At 38.0% G+C, this 15,519-nt stretch overlaps 1 protein-coding gene across 1 annotated transcript in view; it reads left to right on the top strand.

The window, feature by feature from the left end:
- Nucleotides 1–15,519, top strand: part of CERS3 (ceramide synthase 3) — a 185,713-nt gene that overhangs the window by 87,768 nt on the left and 82,426 nt on the right. Inside the window, exons 5-7 of the mRNA XM_006900052.1 lie at nt 1,862–1,912; nt 5,372–5,464; nt 11,448–11,576. Of these exons, the coding sequence (XP_006900114.1) occupies nt 1,862–1,912; nt 5,372–5,464; nt 11,448–11,576 (273 nt within the window). The remainder of the gene's footprint in view (nt 1–1,861; nt 1,913–5,371; nt 5,465–11,447; nt 11,577–15,519) is intronic.

The following is a 15,519-nucleotide window of genomic DNA, read 5'->3' as shown; positions in this document are numbered from 1 at the left end:
AGAACATTTGATTGTGCTAATGTGAGACCTAGATACTTAGACCAATAGGCAATCGTCAGAACAGAGCAAGGAGATACTGCATGGTTCAAAATCAAGAAGGGGGTCCGTCAGGAATGAATTTTGTCTCCATACATCTTCAATCCCTATGCAGAACAGATCATCCGAGGCTCTGGGCTGTACAAGGAGGAATGTGGCATCAGAATTGGTGTAAGAGTCATCAACAATCTGTGTTATGCGGATGACACAACCCTGCTTGCTGAAACTGAGGAGGACCTGAAGTACTTGCTGCAGAAGGTCAAGGACTGCAGCCTCCAATATGGATTGAGGCTCAAAGTCTGGAAAATAAAGATTCTCACCACTGGGCCAATTGGCAGCATCAATATGGATGGTGAAGAGATTGAGATAGTTAACAGTTTTAGTTTGCTTGGCTCCACAGTCAATACTCTTGGTAACAGCAGCCAGGAAATCAAGAGACAAATTGCATTGGGAAAGTCAGCTGTGATAAACCTCTCAAGAGTACTGAAGAGCAGTGACATCAGGCTGGAGACTAAGGTGCACCTGATCCAGACTATAGCCTTCACAATTATATGCTATGCATCGGAGAGTTGTACAGTGAATAGGGATGATAGAAGGAGAATTGATGCCTTTGAGCTGTGGTGCTGGAGAAGAGTGTTGGACTGTTAGGAGAACAAACAGGCTTGTCCTGGAGATTGTGAGTCCAGAATGCTCCTTGGAGTCAAGGATTCTGAAGATTCATCTGACATTTTTCGGCATGTTGCAAGGAGGGACTGGTCCTTGGAGAGGGACATAATATTTGGGAGAATGAAGGGGCGACGCAGGAGAGGAAGACCATCGATGTGATATTCTGTGAGTGGAGTGGTGGGAATGAGTTCGTTTGAGACGGCGAGGTTGGCACAGGATAGAATGGGACGGTGTTTAGGGCTCTAGTACATAGGGTTGCTATGAGTCGCAAGCGATTCAATGGCACATAACAACAACTTATGGCCCTAGGAATTGCTATAGCCTATAATGCTATGTAACCAACCAGGTTTTAGAGATTTCTTAAAAGATTCTTTGACACAAATAGTAATCCAATTGACTCAGAAATTAATTTTTTAGTAGATTCACTTGTTTGAAACAATTTCCTCCTTCAGCTAGTACTGAATAGTAGTTTAAGATTCACTAGAAGTAGGGACTTTAACATGCAGATTGCGTGTTGTTGTTGTTGTTGTCAGGTGCAGCTGAGTTGGCCAGATTCTTAGTGATCCTGTGTAAACCAATGAAACCCTGTCCACTCCTGTCCAGGTTGGCAATACCTGCTGTGATTAAGCCCATTATTAATCACTGTATTCCTCCTCCTCATTGAGAGTCTGCCTCTTTTTTGCTATTCCACTATTTTTCCAAGTATAATGCCTTTCTTCAAGGACTGACCCCTCTTAAGAACATATCCATCCTTGCTTCTAAGGAGCACTCTGGCTTCACTTCTTCCAAGACTGATGTGTTTTATTCTTTTGGAAGTCTGTGATATATTAAAATTGTGACATGATGGCTTGACAGTTGCTGTGATGCTGGAAGCTATGACATCAGAAGATCAAATTCCAGTAGGCTCACCTATGGTGGACAGGTTTCAGTGGAGCTTTCAGAGTAAGACTAAATAGGAAGCAGGAGTTGCCATCCATTTCTGATATAATGGGCCCTTGAAAACCTCTATGAATATCATGTTGCATAGGAATACATATAAATGTCTTCATAAGAATAAATATATGGGACTATAGCAAAGATATGATGGAAGAGCTTGTGGTCTATGCTTAAGTCAGCCTTTGACCTTGCCTGATTAAATTTTTTGGGATTTTTCCCCCAGAAACCTTGGGCATATGATCTGTGGGAAGTCTGGAATGGCTATCCCAAACAGGTAAGTCCCCAGTGATACATTCCTTCCCTTACTTCAGCACCTAAACAAAAGCCAAACCGAACATGTTGCCATTGAGTTGATTTTAACTCCTAGTGGCCCTATGATGGAAGTGTAATGTCACTATCTTGAACTGTCCACATTTCATTTATCAGCCAAGCAATTAACTACTATGCCATCAAGACTTCAGCACCCAGACTCCTCAAAAAATTGTCTTCTAAATTACATGGTAGTATCTTTTGGACTCTTTGTCCACTTCTATGCATTTCAGTTCCTTTCAGAAACAGGCATATATCATTTTTTGGTATTCTTTCCTTTAAGCTAAGATCCATCATCTAATTTGGATTTAATTTCTGGAATTCCCTGTCAGTGTACTGATGCAACCATTTTAAAAGTATTTTTTTGAAAGTTATTTGTGTGAAGTATTCATGATATCGTTAGATATCTCTTGAGGTGGCTAGACTTTGATTAATTCTTTTTAGTACAGCAACTATGCATTCTTTTCATTTTACCTTGTTGCTTTCTGTGCCACTCAATAATTTACCAATGAAATCCTTTATGATTGAAATTCTTTTTCAGTTCTTTCAGTTTGAGAATTGCTGAGCATGTTCTTTCCTTTTAACTTTCTAACCCTGGGTCTTTTTACATTTCATAATAGTTTTTTGTCATCTGATACCATTATTTGAAATAATTTATTCTCCCTTTTTTTGGCTTTATATTCTAACCACTTTCCTTGGGAATGGGAACAGATATGTATCTCTTCCATTCAGGTGGCCAGGCAGTTGTCCTCCAAATTTTCTGGCATACACTGTTAAGTCCAGGGCTGCATCTGTCATTTGAAACATTAATACATACAAGCAATTGACAAACATTGTTAATTGATATCCCATTGATTATTGGGGCCTTATTTTTTTTACCAATGCCTTCAGTGCAGCTTGAGCATCTTCCTTGCTTACCGTTGGCTCTTAATCAGGTCAAGTTGACCAATTTTTTTTTGTACAGTGATTCTGTGTATTCCTTCCATCTTCTTTTGATGCTTCTTAGATGATTCAAGATTTTGTCTATAGCACCTCTAAGTAGTGCAACTTGAGGCTTGACTTTGTTTTTCAGTTCTTTCAGCTTGATAAATGCCAAGCAAGTTCTTCCCTTTTTATTCTCCAATCCCAGGTCTCTATAGAGTCCATTATATATTCTTTGTTTTTTTTAAAGCTGCTCTTTGAAATGTTCTGTTTAGCTCTTTTACTTTAACATTTCTTTATTTTGGATTCTTGATGCTCTAACACAATTTTCAGAATCTCTTCTGACATTCATTTGGTATTTTTCTTTCTCTTCTGTCTTTGTAGTGACCTTCATGGTCTCTTCATGGATCATATTTTTATGTCATCTTAAAACTCATGTGAACTCTGATTATTGGTGTTCAATGTTTCAAACCTATTTTTAAGATGATTTTTAAATTCAAGTGTGATACACTCAAGATTATATTTTGGTTCTCATGGTCTTATTTTAATTTTCTTTTTCTCAGTTTGAACTTGTACATGAGTAATTAATAATCTGTTCCACAGTCAGCAACTGGTCTGGTGTTGACTGCTGATGTCAAGTAATCCCCCCTCCCTACTGCCTCTAGAAATAGGTCTCTAGGTACTTCTTCCTAATCTGTCTTAGTTTGGGAACTTTGCTGAAACCTGTCTACCATGTGTGATTCTGCTGATGTTCGCTGGTGGCTTAGTTTGCAGACTCACAGCAACATGCAAGCCATCATGGTATGATAAACTAACAGACAAATTAAACTATTAAAGTTTACAGAGTGAATTGGCTTTCCTTTTGACAATTCATACAGATTTTTTATTGTTTTGTGACATTAGTGACAATCCCAAGAATGTAAGAGCATAAGCCCCTACATCTTCCCTGTGTTTCCCATTTCCATTTATCCTTCTTTCCTATCCCTTCCTGTCTTCTGAGCCTTTTTTATCCCAATGTACCATCATTTTTAAGGATTTTTTTTTCTCTGTATAAATTTCTAGGTGAGTAACTAGTTTCTTTGAATAATTTAAAGTCCTTCCATCAACTTTAATCATTCAGCTTTATTTTTGTCACTTTGTTAATATATTAACTTTTTTTTGACTTATTTTAATATTTTCTTATCTTTAATGATTTATCATGATATGTATAGGTATAGTTTTCTTAGGCTTTTTCTGCTTAGGGTTTGCAAAACTTCTTAAATATGTAACTTTATATCCTTAGTTTTGGGGAAAATAGCAGCCATTTCACTTTCTGGGATTTTAATTACAACTATGCTTGAGTGCAGTTTTTGTGCTTTCATACTTTATCACACTAGTCTCTCATATTTCATATTTTCTCAAAACTGCTTCCCCCTTTGTACTTAAGTCTATTGAGAGAAAATGCTCCACAAATTTCTTTCACATATACATGTTTTGTGACATGAGGCACTGAGTATTTTTTTATTTTGTGCTATATTTTTTGTGATTGGTTGTAAGCCCTGGGAGACAGAAATAATGTCTTCCTCTGGAGCAAAAGTCAAGCATGCTATTGCACATTATAAAGTATTCCAGTTCTGTTGCTCAGTTTTCCTCTTAAGTAACAACTCACTGCATCTGCAAGTATCTTCTACTCCTTTTCCTGTCTGTAGGAAATGAGGATTGAAGAACTGGCATAAATACTGATAACTAGCTACTGCTATTACTGTAAGGAACTGTATTTCTCTGAGCCAGGACTTTCATATCTTCTACTAGTATACATACATGACACTTTGGCAAGCTAATGTGTTAGCCTGTAAGTAGAGTAAAATCTCAATTAAAACATTTGGATCTTTTCTGTTAACATGTCTTGCAGTTTACTAGTACTTTTTCAGCTATGTCTATTCTACTACCAAACATATCTGTTGAGTTCTTAATTTCAGTTATTATGCTTTCCAACTCTTAAATAGTAGACTTATATTAATGTCCTCAGTGAATCATACTTTCTAATACTCGTGTTTTTATAGACCTTAGGTTTGATCTTTGGCTTTGATCAAAGTAATATAAACATACATGATCACATATTTTTTTTTTCTCTGGAAATGAGGTTAGCATATCAGATTCTGAATAGTATTCAAGAAACATTAAAGAAGGAAAATTTTTCTTTAGAAAATATTTGTAAAATTATATTGCTAATTTAACTCTTAAATTAAAAATAACCACAATTATACCCTATGGTAGTTTTATTAACATTTAAAAAATAATTTCACATGATTTTGAAATACTTGTTTACCCTATGAGAAACAAAATGTCTTTTTTTTACAAAATGTCTTAAAATATTGTTTCCAGTTCTTTTTTATAAGTTGAATTATAATAGTTTATGAGATTATGTAATATATAAATAGGTATGCATAATAAAATTTAATGCATTGAAATAAACTGTCTACAAGGTACCATTCAAAGTAATGTATAATCTTATTTTCCTCAGCCATTGTTACCATCCCAGTATTGGTACTACCTCTTAGAGATGAGTTTTTACTGGTCTCTGGTATTTAGTCTTGGCACTGATATCAAGAGAAAGGTAAGTGTTTATTTATAAAACTACTTATTATACTTCTAAAAAAATCTTTTGTCTCTGTCCAAAATTGTGATCTTTAAATAGGTTAAGCTTTATTCATTGCTTTCCACTCTTGATATATTTTTTTTAATTTATACTGGTTTGCATACAAAGTTCATAAAATTTGTATACATTGTTTTTCACAGCAGATCTTTCCCCTTTTGTTTACTAATCCTTCCCTCCAATAATCATATTGTGTGACCCTGTAATTAAACCCACACCTTCCCACTTTGGATCCTCGTACTTGTTCTGCAATAACGATCTTATACATTATTTGTCCTTATGAGACTGAGCTAGTTCACTTAGCATAATGCTCTACAGCCCTTCCCATGTTAGGCAGTAATTTATAAAATCATTACTCCTGCGTGGTGCATCGTATTCTAGTGTATGAATGCACCGTAATTTCTCAATCCAGTGCATTGTGGTTGGACATTTGGGCTGTTTCCATGTTCTCGCCATGGTGAATAATACTGCTATTCACATTGGTATACAAGTCTCTGTTTCTGCCTCAGTTAACATTTTCTCAGGGTATATCCCAAGCAGTGGGATAGCTAGGTCATATGGAATTCCTATGTTCAGCTTTTTAAGTACACATCAAATTGCTTTCTAGAGTGGTTGTACCATTTTGTAATCCCACTAACAATGAATAAGAGTTTCTATCTTGCTACATCCTTTCCAGCATTTATTACTTGCTGCCCTACCAACTTTGCCACTGCTACTGGGGTGAGATGGTATCTCATTGTGGTTTTGATTTTCATCTCCCTTGTTACCATTGACTTAAAGCATTTCGTCATGTGTCTGTTGGCTTTCCGAATGTCTTCTTCTCTGAAAAGTCTTTCCACGTCTTTTCCCCATTTTGTAATTGGAAAAAGTATTTTTCTTCTGGAGGTCCTGTAGGTAAACTTTCATGTTTTTAAACTGCAAACTTTCATGATGAGACCTTGGTCTGAGATGGTATTGCCAAAGGTTTGTTACCAGTCAATAGGTTTTCTTTTTACACTATTGGGAAAAGTTTTTTATGAACATAGAGATTTTATCTCTTTAGAAGGTGCCAGTCATCAAATTTACCCTTTTCATATTGTGTATTTCTGGCTGTATTTGGCAGTCCCTTTTCCTGTAGACTAGGCCTCCTAAGCTTAGTCTCAGTTTGTCTCTTTTTTCTTTATTTTTACTTGGTTTTCCTTCTTTATTGAGTGACGGCAATGAGGATGTAGATGCACACATAGAAGGAGTTGGGTGCTGGCTGGCCTCCACGCTCCAGGCGGAGGAGGTTGGTGGTCTCCGGGTCATGGCGGAGCCACAGGGCTACTCCGAGGATCACACCTCCGGCGAGCCAGAAGACGAAATTGGAGACTAAGAGCAGGTACTTGATGCACTTGGTACAGCCCTCTCCGCCCCCAGCTCCCGTGGTGGCGCAGCAGGCGGGCGGCGAGGTTGGAAGGCGCGGGGCTATCGGAGAGCAAGCTTGAGCTCAGGAAGCCTGGCTGGGTGCGTGCAGGGGTCCCTCCCACTGTTTGGCCGCCCAGTTTGTCTCTTAAAAGCTTTATGGTTTGGGGTTTATTCCGAGGACTCTGATCCACCTTGAGTTGATTTTTGTGTATGGTGTGAGATGTGGATCCTGTTTCAACTTCTAAAGGTAGCAGTACAGTTTTACCAGCATCTTTTGTTGAAAAGGTTATCATTTCCCTTTTTGATAGATTTTATTTCTTTGTCGAATATCGGTTGACCATAGATAGCTGGGTCTATTTCTGGGTTCTCAATTCTGTTCTGCTGATCTATGTGCCTGTTATTGTATCAGAACCATTATGTTTTGGTCACTACCGCTGTGTAGTAGGTTTTGAGGACAGGTAGTGCTATGCCTCCCACTTCATTTTTGTTTTTCAGAGATACTTTGCTTATTTGGGGGTCTCTTTCCTCTCCAAATAAACTTGACTATTTCCCTCTCTATTTCCTTGAAAAATGCATTGAGATTGCATTGAACATGTAGATTGCTTTTGGTAGGATTGTCATTTTCTCAATATTGTGTCTTTGTGTTCATGAACAGGGAACATTTGCCCATTTATTTAGATCTTTTATTGTGTCTCACAAAAATGTTCTGTAATCTTTGTATAGGTCTTTTGTGTCTCTGGTTAGGTTCACTCCCAAGTATCTCAATTTGTGGCTGGCTATCATGAATGGTATTGCTTTCATGGTTTCATTCTTTGAGTTCTCTTTGTTACTGTAGAGTAATCCCACTGAGTTTTGGGTATTGATCTTGTATATTGCCACTCTACTAAATTGATCTACTAACTTTAACAGTTTTTGTGTTGAGTCCTAGGGGTTTTCTGTGTACACTATATATCATATGCATAGAGTGACCATTTAACCATCTCATCAGGATACCTTTTATTTCCTTCTCTTGTTATATTGCCCCAGCAAATACCTCCAATATAATATTGAATCAAAGTGGAGACTCTGGGTATCCTTGTCTGATGCCTGTTCACAAGGAAAATGCTTTTAGTCTTTCTCTATTGGTTTTACATATAAACTTTTGACTATGTTGAGGAAGTTCTTTTCTATTCCAGTTTTCCTGAATGTCTTCATCAGGAATGGGTGTTGGATTTTGTCCAAAGTCTTTTCTGCATCAATTGCTAGGATCATATTGTTTGGGTTATTTGTTGTCTTAATGTGGAGAATTATGTTGATTGATTTTCTAATCTTGAACCATTCTTGCATACCTCTTATGAATCCCAACTGGTCATGATGAATTGCTTTCTGTTTGTTTTGTTTTTGTGGGTTTGTTTTTTTTTAAATGTGCTCTTGGATTCTATTGGCTAGGGTTTTGTTAAGAATTTTTATGTGTATGATCATGAGAGATACTGGTTTCTTTTTTGTAATATCTTTCCCTGGTTTTGGATTATGCTTGCATCATAGAATTTCTCTGGGAGTGTTTCTTCTTTTTCAATATTTTGAAATAAGTAGAATTGGTGATAAATCTTCTCTGAGTATTTGGTAAAATTCAGCCTTAAAGCCATCTGTCTGGTCCAAGACTTTTTTTGTGGGGGAGTCTTTTTATGACTTACTCAATTTCTTCTTTTGTGAAGGGTCTGTTCAAGTGTTCTCCATCTGGATATATCAACCTGAGTAGGGTAGGAGTTTCAAGGACTTTGTCCATTTCCTCTAAGTTTTCAAATTATTCAAGTATAACTTTTCCTAATATTGTATATTACAGATTTAATTCCTTCTGGATCTGTTGTGATGTCACCATGTTTCATTCAAAGTCGAGTTGGTTGCCTGTGTAGTTTAAGTCTTCATCTTTGTTTCTTTTGAGTTGATCTATCCTTTGGCGAGAGCGTTGTTCTTGAGATGACTTTTTTAGTTCAGGTAGAATTAATTCAAGGTCTTATTTTGGCTCTTATAGATATGTTTTCATCTTCTTCAGCTTCAATTTGACTTGCTTATGAGTATATATAATGGTCTGTTCCAACTTCATCTCTTGGCCTGATTTTTTTGAGAGATTTTCCAACACTTCCTTCCATAGTTGTTGTTGTTGTTGTTGTTATGTGCCGTCGCGTCGCTTGCAACTCGTAGTGACCCTATGTACAGCAGACCTAAATTCTGCTCTGTCCTGTGCCAATCACACTGTCTCTGACACTCCCATCCCGATTATCCCAGTCACTGAATCAGTCCACCTCATAGAGAGCCTTCCCCTCCTGCGCTGTCCCCTCCTCCCTCCCAAGCATGATGTCCTTCTCTAAGGACCGGTCTCTCCTTACAACACGTCCAAAGTATGTTAGACGGAACCTGAGAATCCTTGCCTCCAAGAAGCCACCCAGCTTAACCCTTTCCAGGATGAATCTGTTTTCCTAGCAGTCCATGTCCATAGATGTAGTCAGTCTGATTCCTGTGCATTCTATTAGGTGAGGTCCATGTGTGTAGCTGCCGCTTGTATTTTTTAAAAAAGATATTTGCAATGAATAAATCCTTGATGGTGCAGGATTATTTTTTTTTTAAATCCTTGCCTCCAAAGAAAAACTTGGTTTCACTCTCTCAAGGATAAACCTGTGTGTTCTCTTGGCAGTTCCTGGTATGTTTAATACTATTCTCCAGCACCACAATTCAAAGGCATAAATTCTTCTTCTGTGATCTTTGATCATTGTCTAGCTCTCTGATGCATAACAAGTAATTGCAAAGACCATTGTCTGAATCAGGTATACCTTAGTCTCCAGACTGACATTGTTGCTTTTCAGCACTTTTGAAAGGTCTTTGACAGTAGCTTTCCCCAGAGCAATTAGCCTTTTGATTTCTTGATTCTTGATGCTCTGCTTTATCTATTTTGTTGCTGCCAATTAGCCCAGTGGTGAGAATCTTTGTTCTCTTGATGTTGAATTTCAATCTGTATTGAAGACTACAGTCCTTGACCTTCTGCAGCTAATGCCTCAAGTCCTCAGTTTCAGTGAGCAAGGTTGTGTCATTTGCATAATGTAGGTTGGTGATGAGTCTTCTTCCAATCCTGATGCCACATTCCTCCTCATAAAGCCAACCTTCCCATCCTAGTATAGTATCTCAAATTGGTTTTCATTTATATTTTCCTTGTGGAAACTCAGGTGGCATAGTCTGTTGGGAATTGTGCCTTTAACCCAAATATTATGCTTCTCCAGTTGTCTGAATCTACCAGTGGCTCTGTGGGAGAAAGAAGGACAGTCTTCTCCCACACAGTTTATAGCCACAGAAACCTAATGAAGGGTCATCTCTGAGTCAGAGCCAACTAAACAGCAATAGTGAATGATGATGGCTAACCATGTTAAGTATCCTTTTTTGTGTTTATTGGTCATTTGTATATCTTCTTTGGAAAAAATATTTTTATTTTCATACTAGTTACTGTAGCTTTCCTTAATTACTACAACATACAGTAATTCTTATTTTAATGATCTTAAAGTTTTATTATATATTTCTTTTCCTATTTAGAATTAGACAAAGAATAATCAGTTAATGTGAATGTATGCAGAAATATACTTGTGTGTGTAGTTGTGACCACCCAGCTGTGTATATGTAGCAGTGGAAAGAATAGGATATTTGGATTTGAAAACTGTTAAATGCTAACTCAACATTAAATTCCTTCTGAACTAACTCAGTCTCATAAGGACAAATTACTTCATAGGTCCATTATTGTAACACTAGAAGGATAACTAGTTGTTGTTGTTGTTGTTGTTATATGCCATTGAGTCACTTGTGACTCATACTGAATCCTGTGCCAACCTTATTGTCTCTTACACACCTGCCTCCGTTACCCCAGTCCCTGAATCAATCCATCTCATTGAGGGTCTTCCTCTCTTGTGCTATCCCTCCACCTTTCCAAGCATGTTGTCCCTCTCCAAGGACTGGTCTCTCCTTGTAACATGTCCGAAGTATGTTATACAAAGCTTCAGAATCCTTGCCTCCAAGAGCAGCCTGGTTTTACCCCCTCAAGGATTAACCTCTTTGTTCTCCTGGCCGCCCATGGTATATTCAATAGTCTTCTCCAGCACAACAGCTCAAACACATCGATTCCCTTTCTATCATCCCTAGTTATTGTCCAGTTTTCTGATTAGTAGCATGTATGTTGTATGTAAAATCCCTAAGAGGAGAAGGGGCAATGAAAGGAGGGGGTAAAGAAGAAAAAAACAAACAAACAAAAACCACAACACAAAAAAGCAGTATTAACAAATGTTAGATAAAAGAGTAAACTAAATGTATGTAACTAAAAAAAAGGGGAAAGAAAAATAAAATAAAAAGAATAAAAGATAAATTACATCATGAACAAGGCTAACACATATTCTTACCTCCTTATAAAGATTGTTTTTAAAAGTTAAAGTGTTTTGTAAGTTTCAAAACATGGTGCAAATATGTTATTATTTTTTATTCTCCTGGTAATTAACAAAATAACTACATTTGTTTAATTGTTTCTCTTTGTGTGCACATTCTCTAGGATTATCTAGCTAATATCATCCATCACCTGGCTGCCATTAGCTTGATGGGCTTCTCATGGTGCGCTAATTATATCCGCAGTGGGACCCTCGTGATGATTGTGCATGATGTGGCCGACATTTGGCTAGAGGTAAACATTTGCTATATAAAAATGTAATAACAATATACAATTCCTGGGTTTCTGTAAATGCTTACAGAAAGAAATCTGTAAGTGACTTAGTGGTCAGTGCTTTCTCCTGAAAACACCCAAAGTTGGAAAATGTTCTTGGAGCCTCAACTCCTTCAGGATTAAAGAAAGACAGCCTTTAAGTTTTTGGGGTGTGTATGTGTGTGTATTTTTGTTTTTGTTTTTTTAATTTTTAATGAAAGTTTACAGAGACTTTGGATTTCCATTCATACCTTGTTGCACTTTTCTCCCTGGTCACACCTAGCCCGTAATTCACTTTTCTTTTTGAAAAGTAAAAGAAAAAAAATTTTTCAGTATTATTCAATCCCTCCCCCAAAGTCCACTCCATTATGCTACCTTCATTCCGGACTCCTATCATAACACTACTGAGTCAAATATCTCAGTCACAAAAAGACAAATATGGCATAATGTCTCTGTTATAAAAGAGGACTGACATAGGGGTTGGGGGAGACTGAGAAAGATGGGATAAATAATGTATTTATTGAAACAGAAGAGGAAATAACTATTTAAAAGGGATGTATGCTTAGCCTTTAAGTTTTACTTTTTAAACCTTCTATATTGTATAAAAATATTATTAAAAATGGGTGACCTTGGCGACATTATGCTGAGTAAAATATCTCAGTCACAAAAGAACAAATACTGTATGGTGCCACTGTTGTACAATGAAGCTGACATCGGGGGTGAGGGGTGAGACTGAGAAAAACTGGATAAATTTTGTGTACTGCATTGAAGCTGATGAGGGAGAGAACAGTTTAAAAGTAACATATTTTAGGGCATTATGATTATCATGAGAGTTCTGAATGAGGGTTGCAAAGTGGAGTGTACTCGGGGTGAGGGTGGGGGCATGCGGGGGGATTGTATACCAATGAAGGAATTTTTCTTTTGATTTTAAAGAAGAGCGAACTTGGGGTGGGGTGGGCGGGGAGAAAAGTGCAACAATGAATGAATGGAAATCCACAATCTCTGTAAATGTTCATTGAAATTAATAAAAAAAATATTCATTTGGGGATAAAACTTAGGAAAATTAAATACAAATGCTTGCTTAGTAAGGAAAAGTAAATATGTGAAGAATAAATGAATTTGAATATTTTAAAAGGAAAACTTGAGTGTGTGGCATTGTAGACGTCCACATTGGCAAGCACATAAGTCAACATAGTCACTTAAGCAAATGCTTGGATAGACACTGAGCACTTACCCAGCCTGTTCTCCCAATCCTCCTCTAACCCATACCATTGCTGAAATGAATAAGAACTTTTAAAAAGCCCACATTTCTATTATAAAGAGAAGATAGACTTTGAATATATTCAAAATGGGCAACAAAGGTTTTCAAAAGTCATATAAACTAAAAATATGAGGAATAAAACACAAATGTAAGATTGTTTATGCTACATTTTCCTGTCATGTATTGTTGATGTTGTTATATGCTCTCGAGTCGCCTGTGACTCATAGTGACCCTGTGTACAATGGCCCTAAACCCTGTTCTACGCTGTGCCAATCTCACTCTCTCCAACACACCTACCCCTATTACCCCACTAATTGAATCAATCCACCTCATAGAGGGTCTTCATCTCCTGTGCTGTCTCTCCACCCTCCCAAGTATGACATCCCTCTCCAAGGACTGGTCCCTCCTTGCAAGATATGTCAGATGAAGCTTCAGAATCCTTGCCTCCAAGGAACAGCCTGGTTTAATCCTCTCTAGGATGAACCTGTTCGTTTTCTTAGCAATCTCCTCCAACACCACAGCTGAAAGGCACATCGCTAGTCATTGTCCAACTCTCTTACGCATATCAAGTGATTGCAAAGATCATGGCCTATATCAGGCAACCGTAGTCTCCATAGTGACATCATTGCTCTTCAGTACTTTGAAGAGGTCCGTAACAGCAGACTTTCCTATGGCAAAATTTCTTTTACTTTCTTGGCTGCTGGTGTGAACAGGGCTGACTATGAAGCCAAGCAAACTAAAGCTGTTAACAATCTCAATCTTTTCACCATCAGTTCTGATGCTGCCAATTGGCCCAGTGGTGAGAATCTTTGTTTTCTTGATATTGAGCCTCAATTCATGCTGAAAAGCTGCAGTCCTTGACCTTCTGCAGGAAGCACTTCAAGACCTCCTTATTTTCAGGAAGCAGGATTGTGTCATCTGCATAATGAAGATTGCTGATGAATCTTTCTCCAACTCTGACGCCAACATTTCTCCTCATACAGACCAGCCTCCTGGATAATCTGTTCTGCATATAGGCTGAAAAGGTATGGAGATAGGACACATCCCTGGCATACACCCTTCCCAATTTTGAACCATGCAGTATTTCCATTTTCTGTTCTGACTGCCCCTTGGTCCATGTATAGATTTCGCATTAGCATGATCAAGTGTTCTAGGATTCCCATTCTTCTCAGGGTTAGTCACAATTTGTTGTGATTCACACAGTCAAATGCCTTTTAATAATCAATGAAACATAGATACACACTCCTCTGATACTCTCTGCTTTCAGCCAAGATCCATCTAACATCAGCTACAATATCCCTAGTCCCACAACCCCTTCTAAACCCAGCCTGCTCTTCTTGCAGTTCTTTGTTGATGTGCTCTTCCAGTCATTTTTGGATAATCTTCAGCAGAATATTGCTTGCATGTGATATCAACGATACTGTTCAATAATTTCCACACTCTGCCATATCACCTTTCTTTATAATGGGAACAAATATAGATCTCTTTTATTCAGTTGACCAGGTGGTTGACCTCCAGATTTCTTGGCACAACTTTGTTGTGCATCTGTTTGTTGAAATATGTCAATTTGTACACCATCACTTCCTGGGACTTTGTTTTTTGCCAATTCTTTCAGAGCAGCTTGAACTTCTTCCTTTTTCACCACAGTCTCTTGCTCATATGTTGTTTCATTAAATTCTTTTGTGTCCACCAATTCCTTTTGGTACAATGACTCTGTATACTCTTTACATCTTCTTTTAATACTTCCTGAATCATTTCATATTCTACCCAATGCATCCTTAAGTATTGCAGCTTGAGGCTTGAATATGCAGAACAGATTATCTGGGAGACGGGGCTCTATGAGGAGAAATGTGGACTGAAGATTGTAGGAAGACTCATCAACAATCTGTGTTATGCAGATAACACAACCCTGCTTGCTGAAACTGAGGAGGACCTGAAGTGCCTGCTGCAGAAGATCAAGGAATGCAGCCCTTCAATATTGATTAAAGCTCAGTATCAAGAAAACAAAGATTCTCACCACTGGGCCAATTGGCAGCATCAGCATGGATGGCGAAGAGATTGAGATTGTTAACAGCTTCAGTTTGCTTGGCTCCACAATCAATACTCTTGGCAACAATAGCCAAGAAATTAAAAGATGTATTGCCTTGGGAAAGTCTTCTGTCAGAGACCTCGCCAAAGTACTGAAGAGCAATGATACCACTCTGGAGACTAAGGTGTGCCTGATATAGGCCATGGTCTTTGCAATCACTTGTTATGCATGAGAGAGCTGGTTAATGACTAGGTATTATAGAAAGAGAATTTGTGCCATTGAGCTGTGGTGTTGGAGAATAGTATTGAATATACCATGGACTGCTAAGAGAACAAACAAGGTTCGTCCTGGAGAAGGTTAAACCAGGCTATTCCTTGGAGGCAAGGATTCTGAAGCTTTTTCTGACATGCTTTGGGCATGTTGCAAGGAGGGACTAGTCCTTGGAAAGGGACATCATCCTTTTGAGGGTGGAGACACAGTGCAAGAGAGGAAGACCCTCGATGAGATGGACTGATCCAATGATTGGGGTCAGGGACAATAAGATTGGCATAGGATTGATCAGGGTTTAGGGCTTTTATACATAGGGTCACTATGAGTTGCAGGCAACTCGATGGCTCAACAACAATGCCTATAAT

The sequence above is a fragment of the Elephantulus edwardii genome, unplaced genomic scaffold, assembly GCF_000299155.1.
Source record: "Elephantulus edwardii isolate Elephantulus edwardi_28Jun2011 unplaced genomic scaffold, EleEdw1.0 scaffold00272, whole genome shotgun sequence".
Taxonomy (NCBI): Eukaryota; Metazoa; Chordata; class Mammalia; order Macroscelidea; family Macroscelididae; genus Elephantulus; species Elephantulus edwardii.
This window is presented reverse-complemented; position numbering and strand designations above follow the sequence as displayed.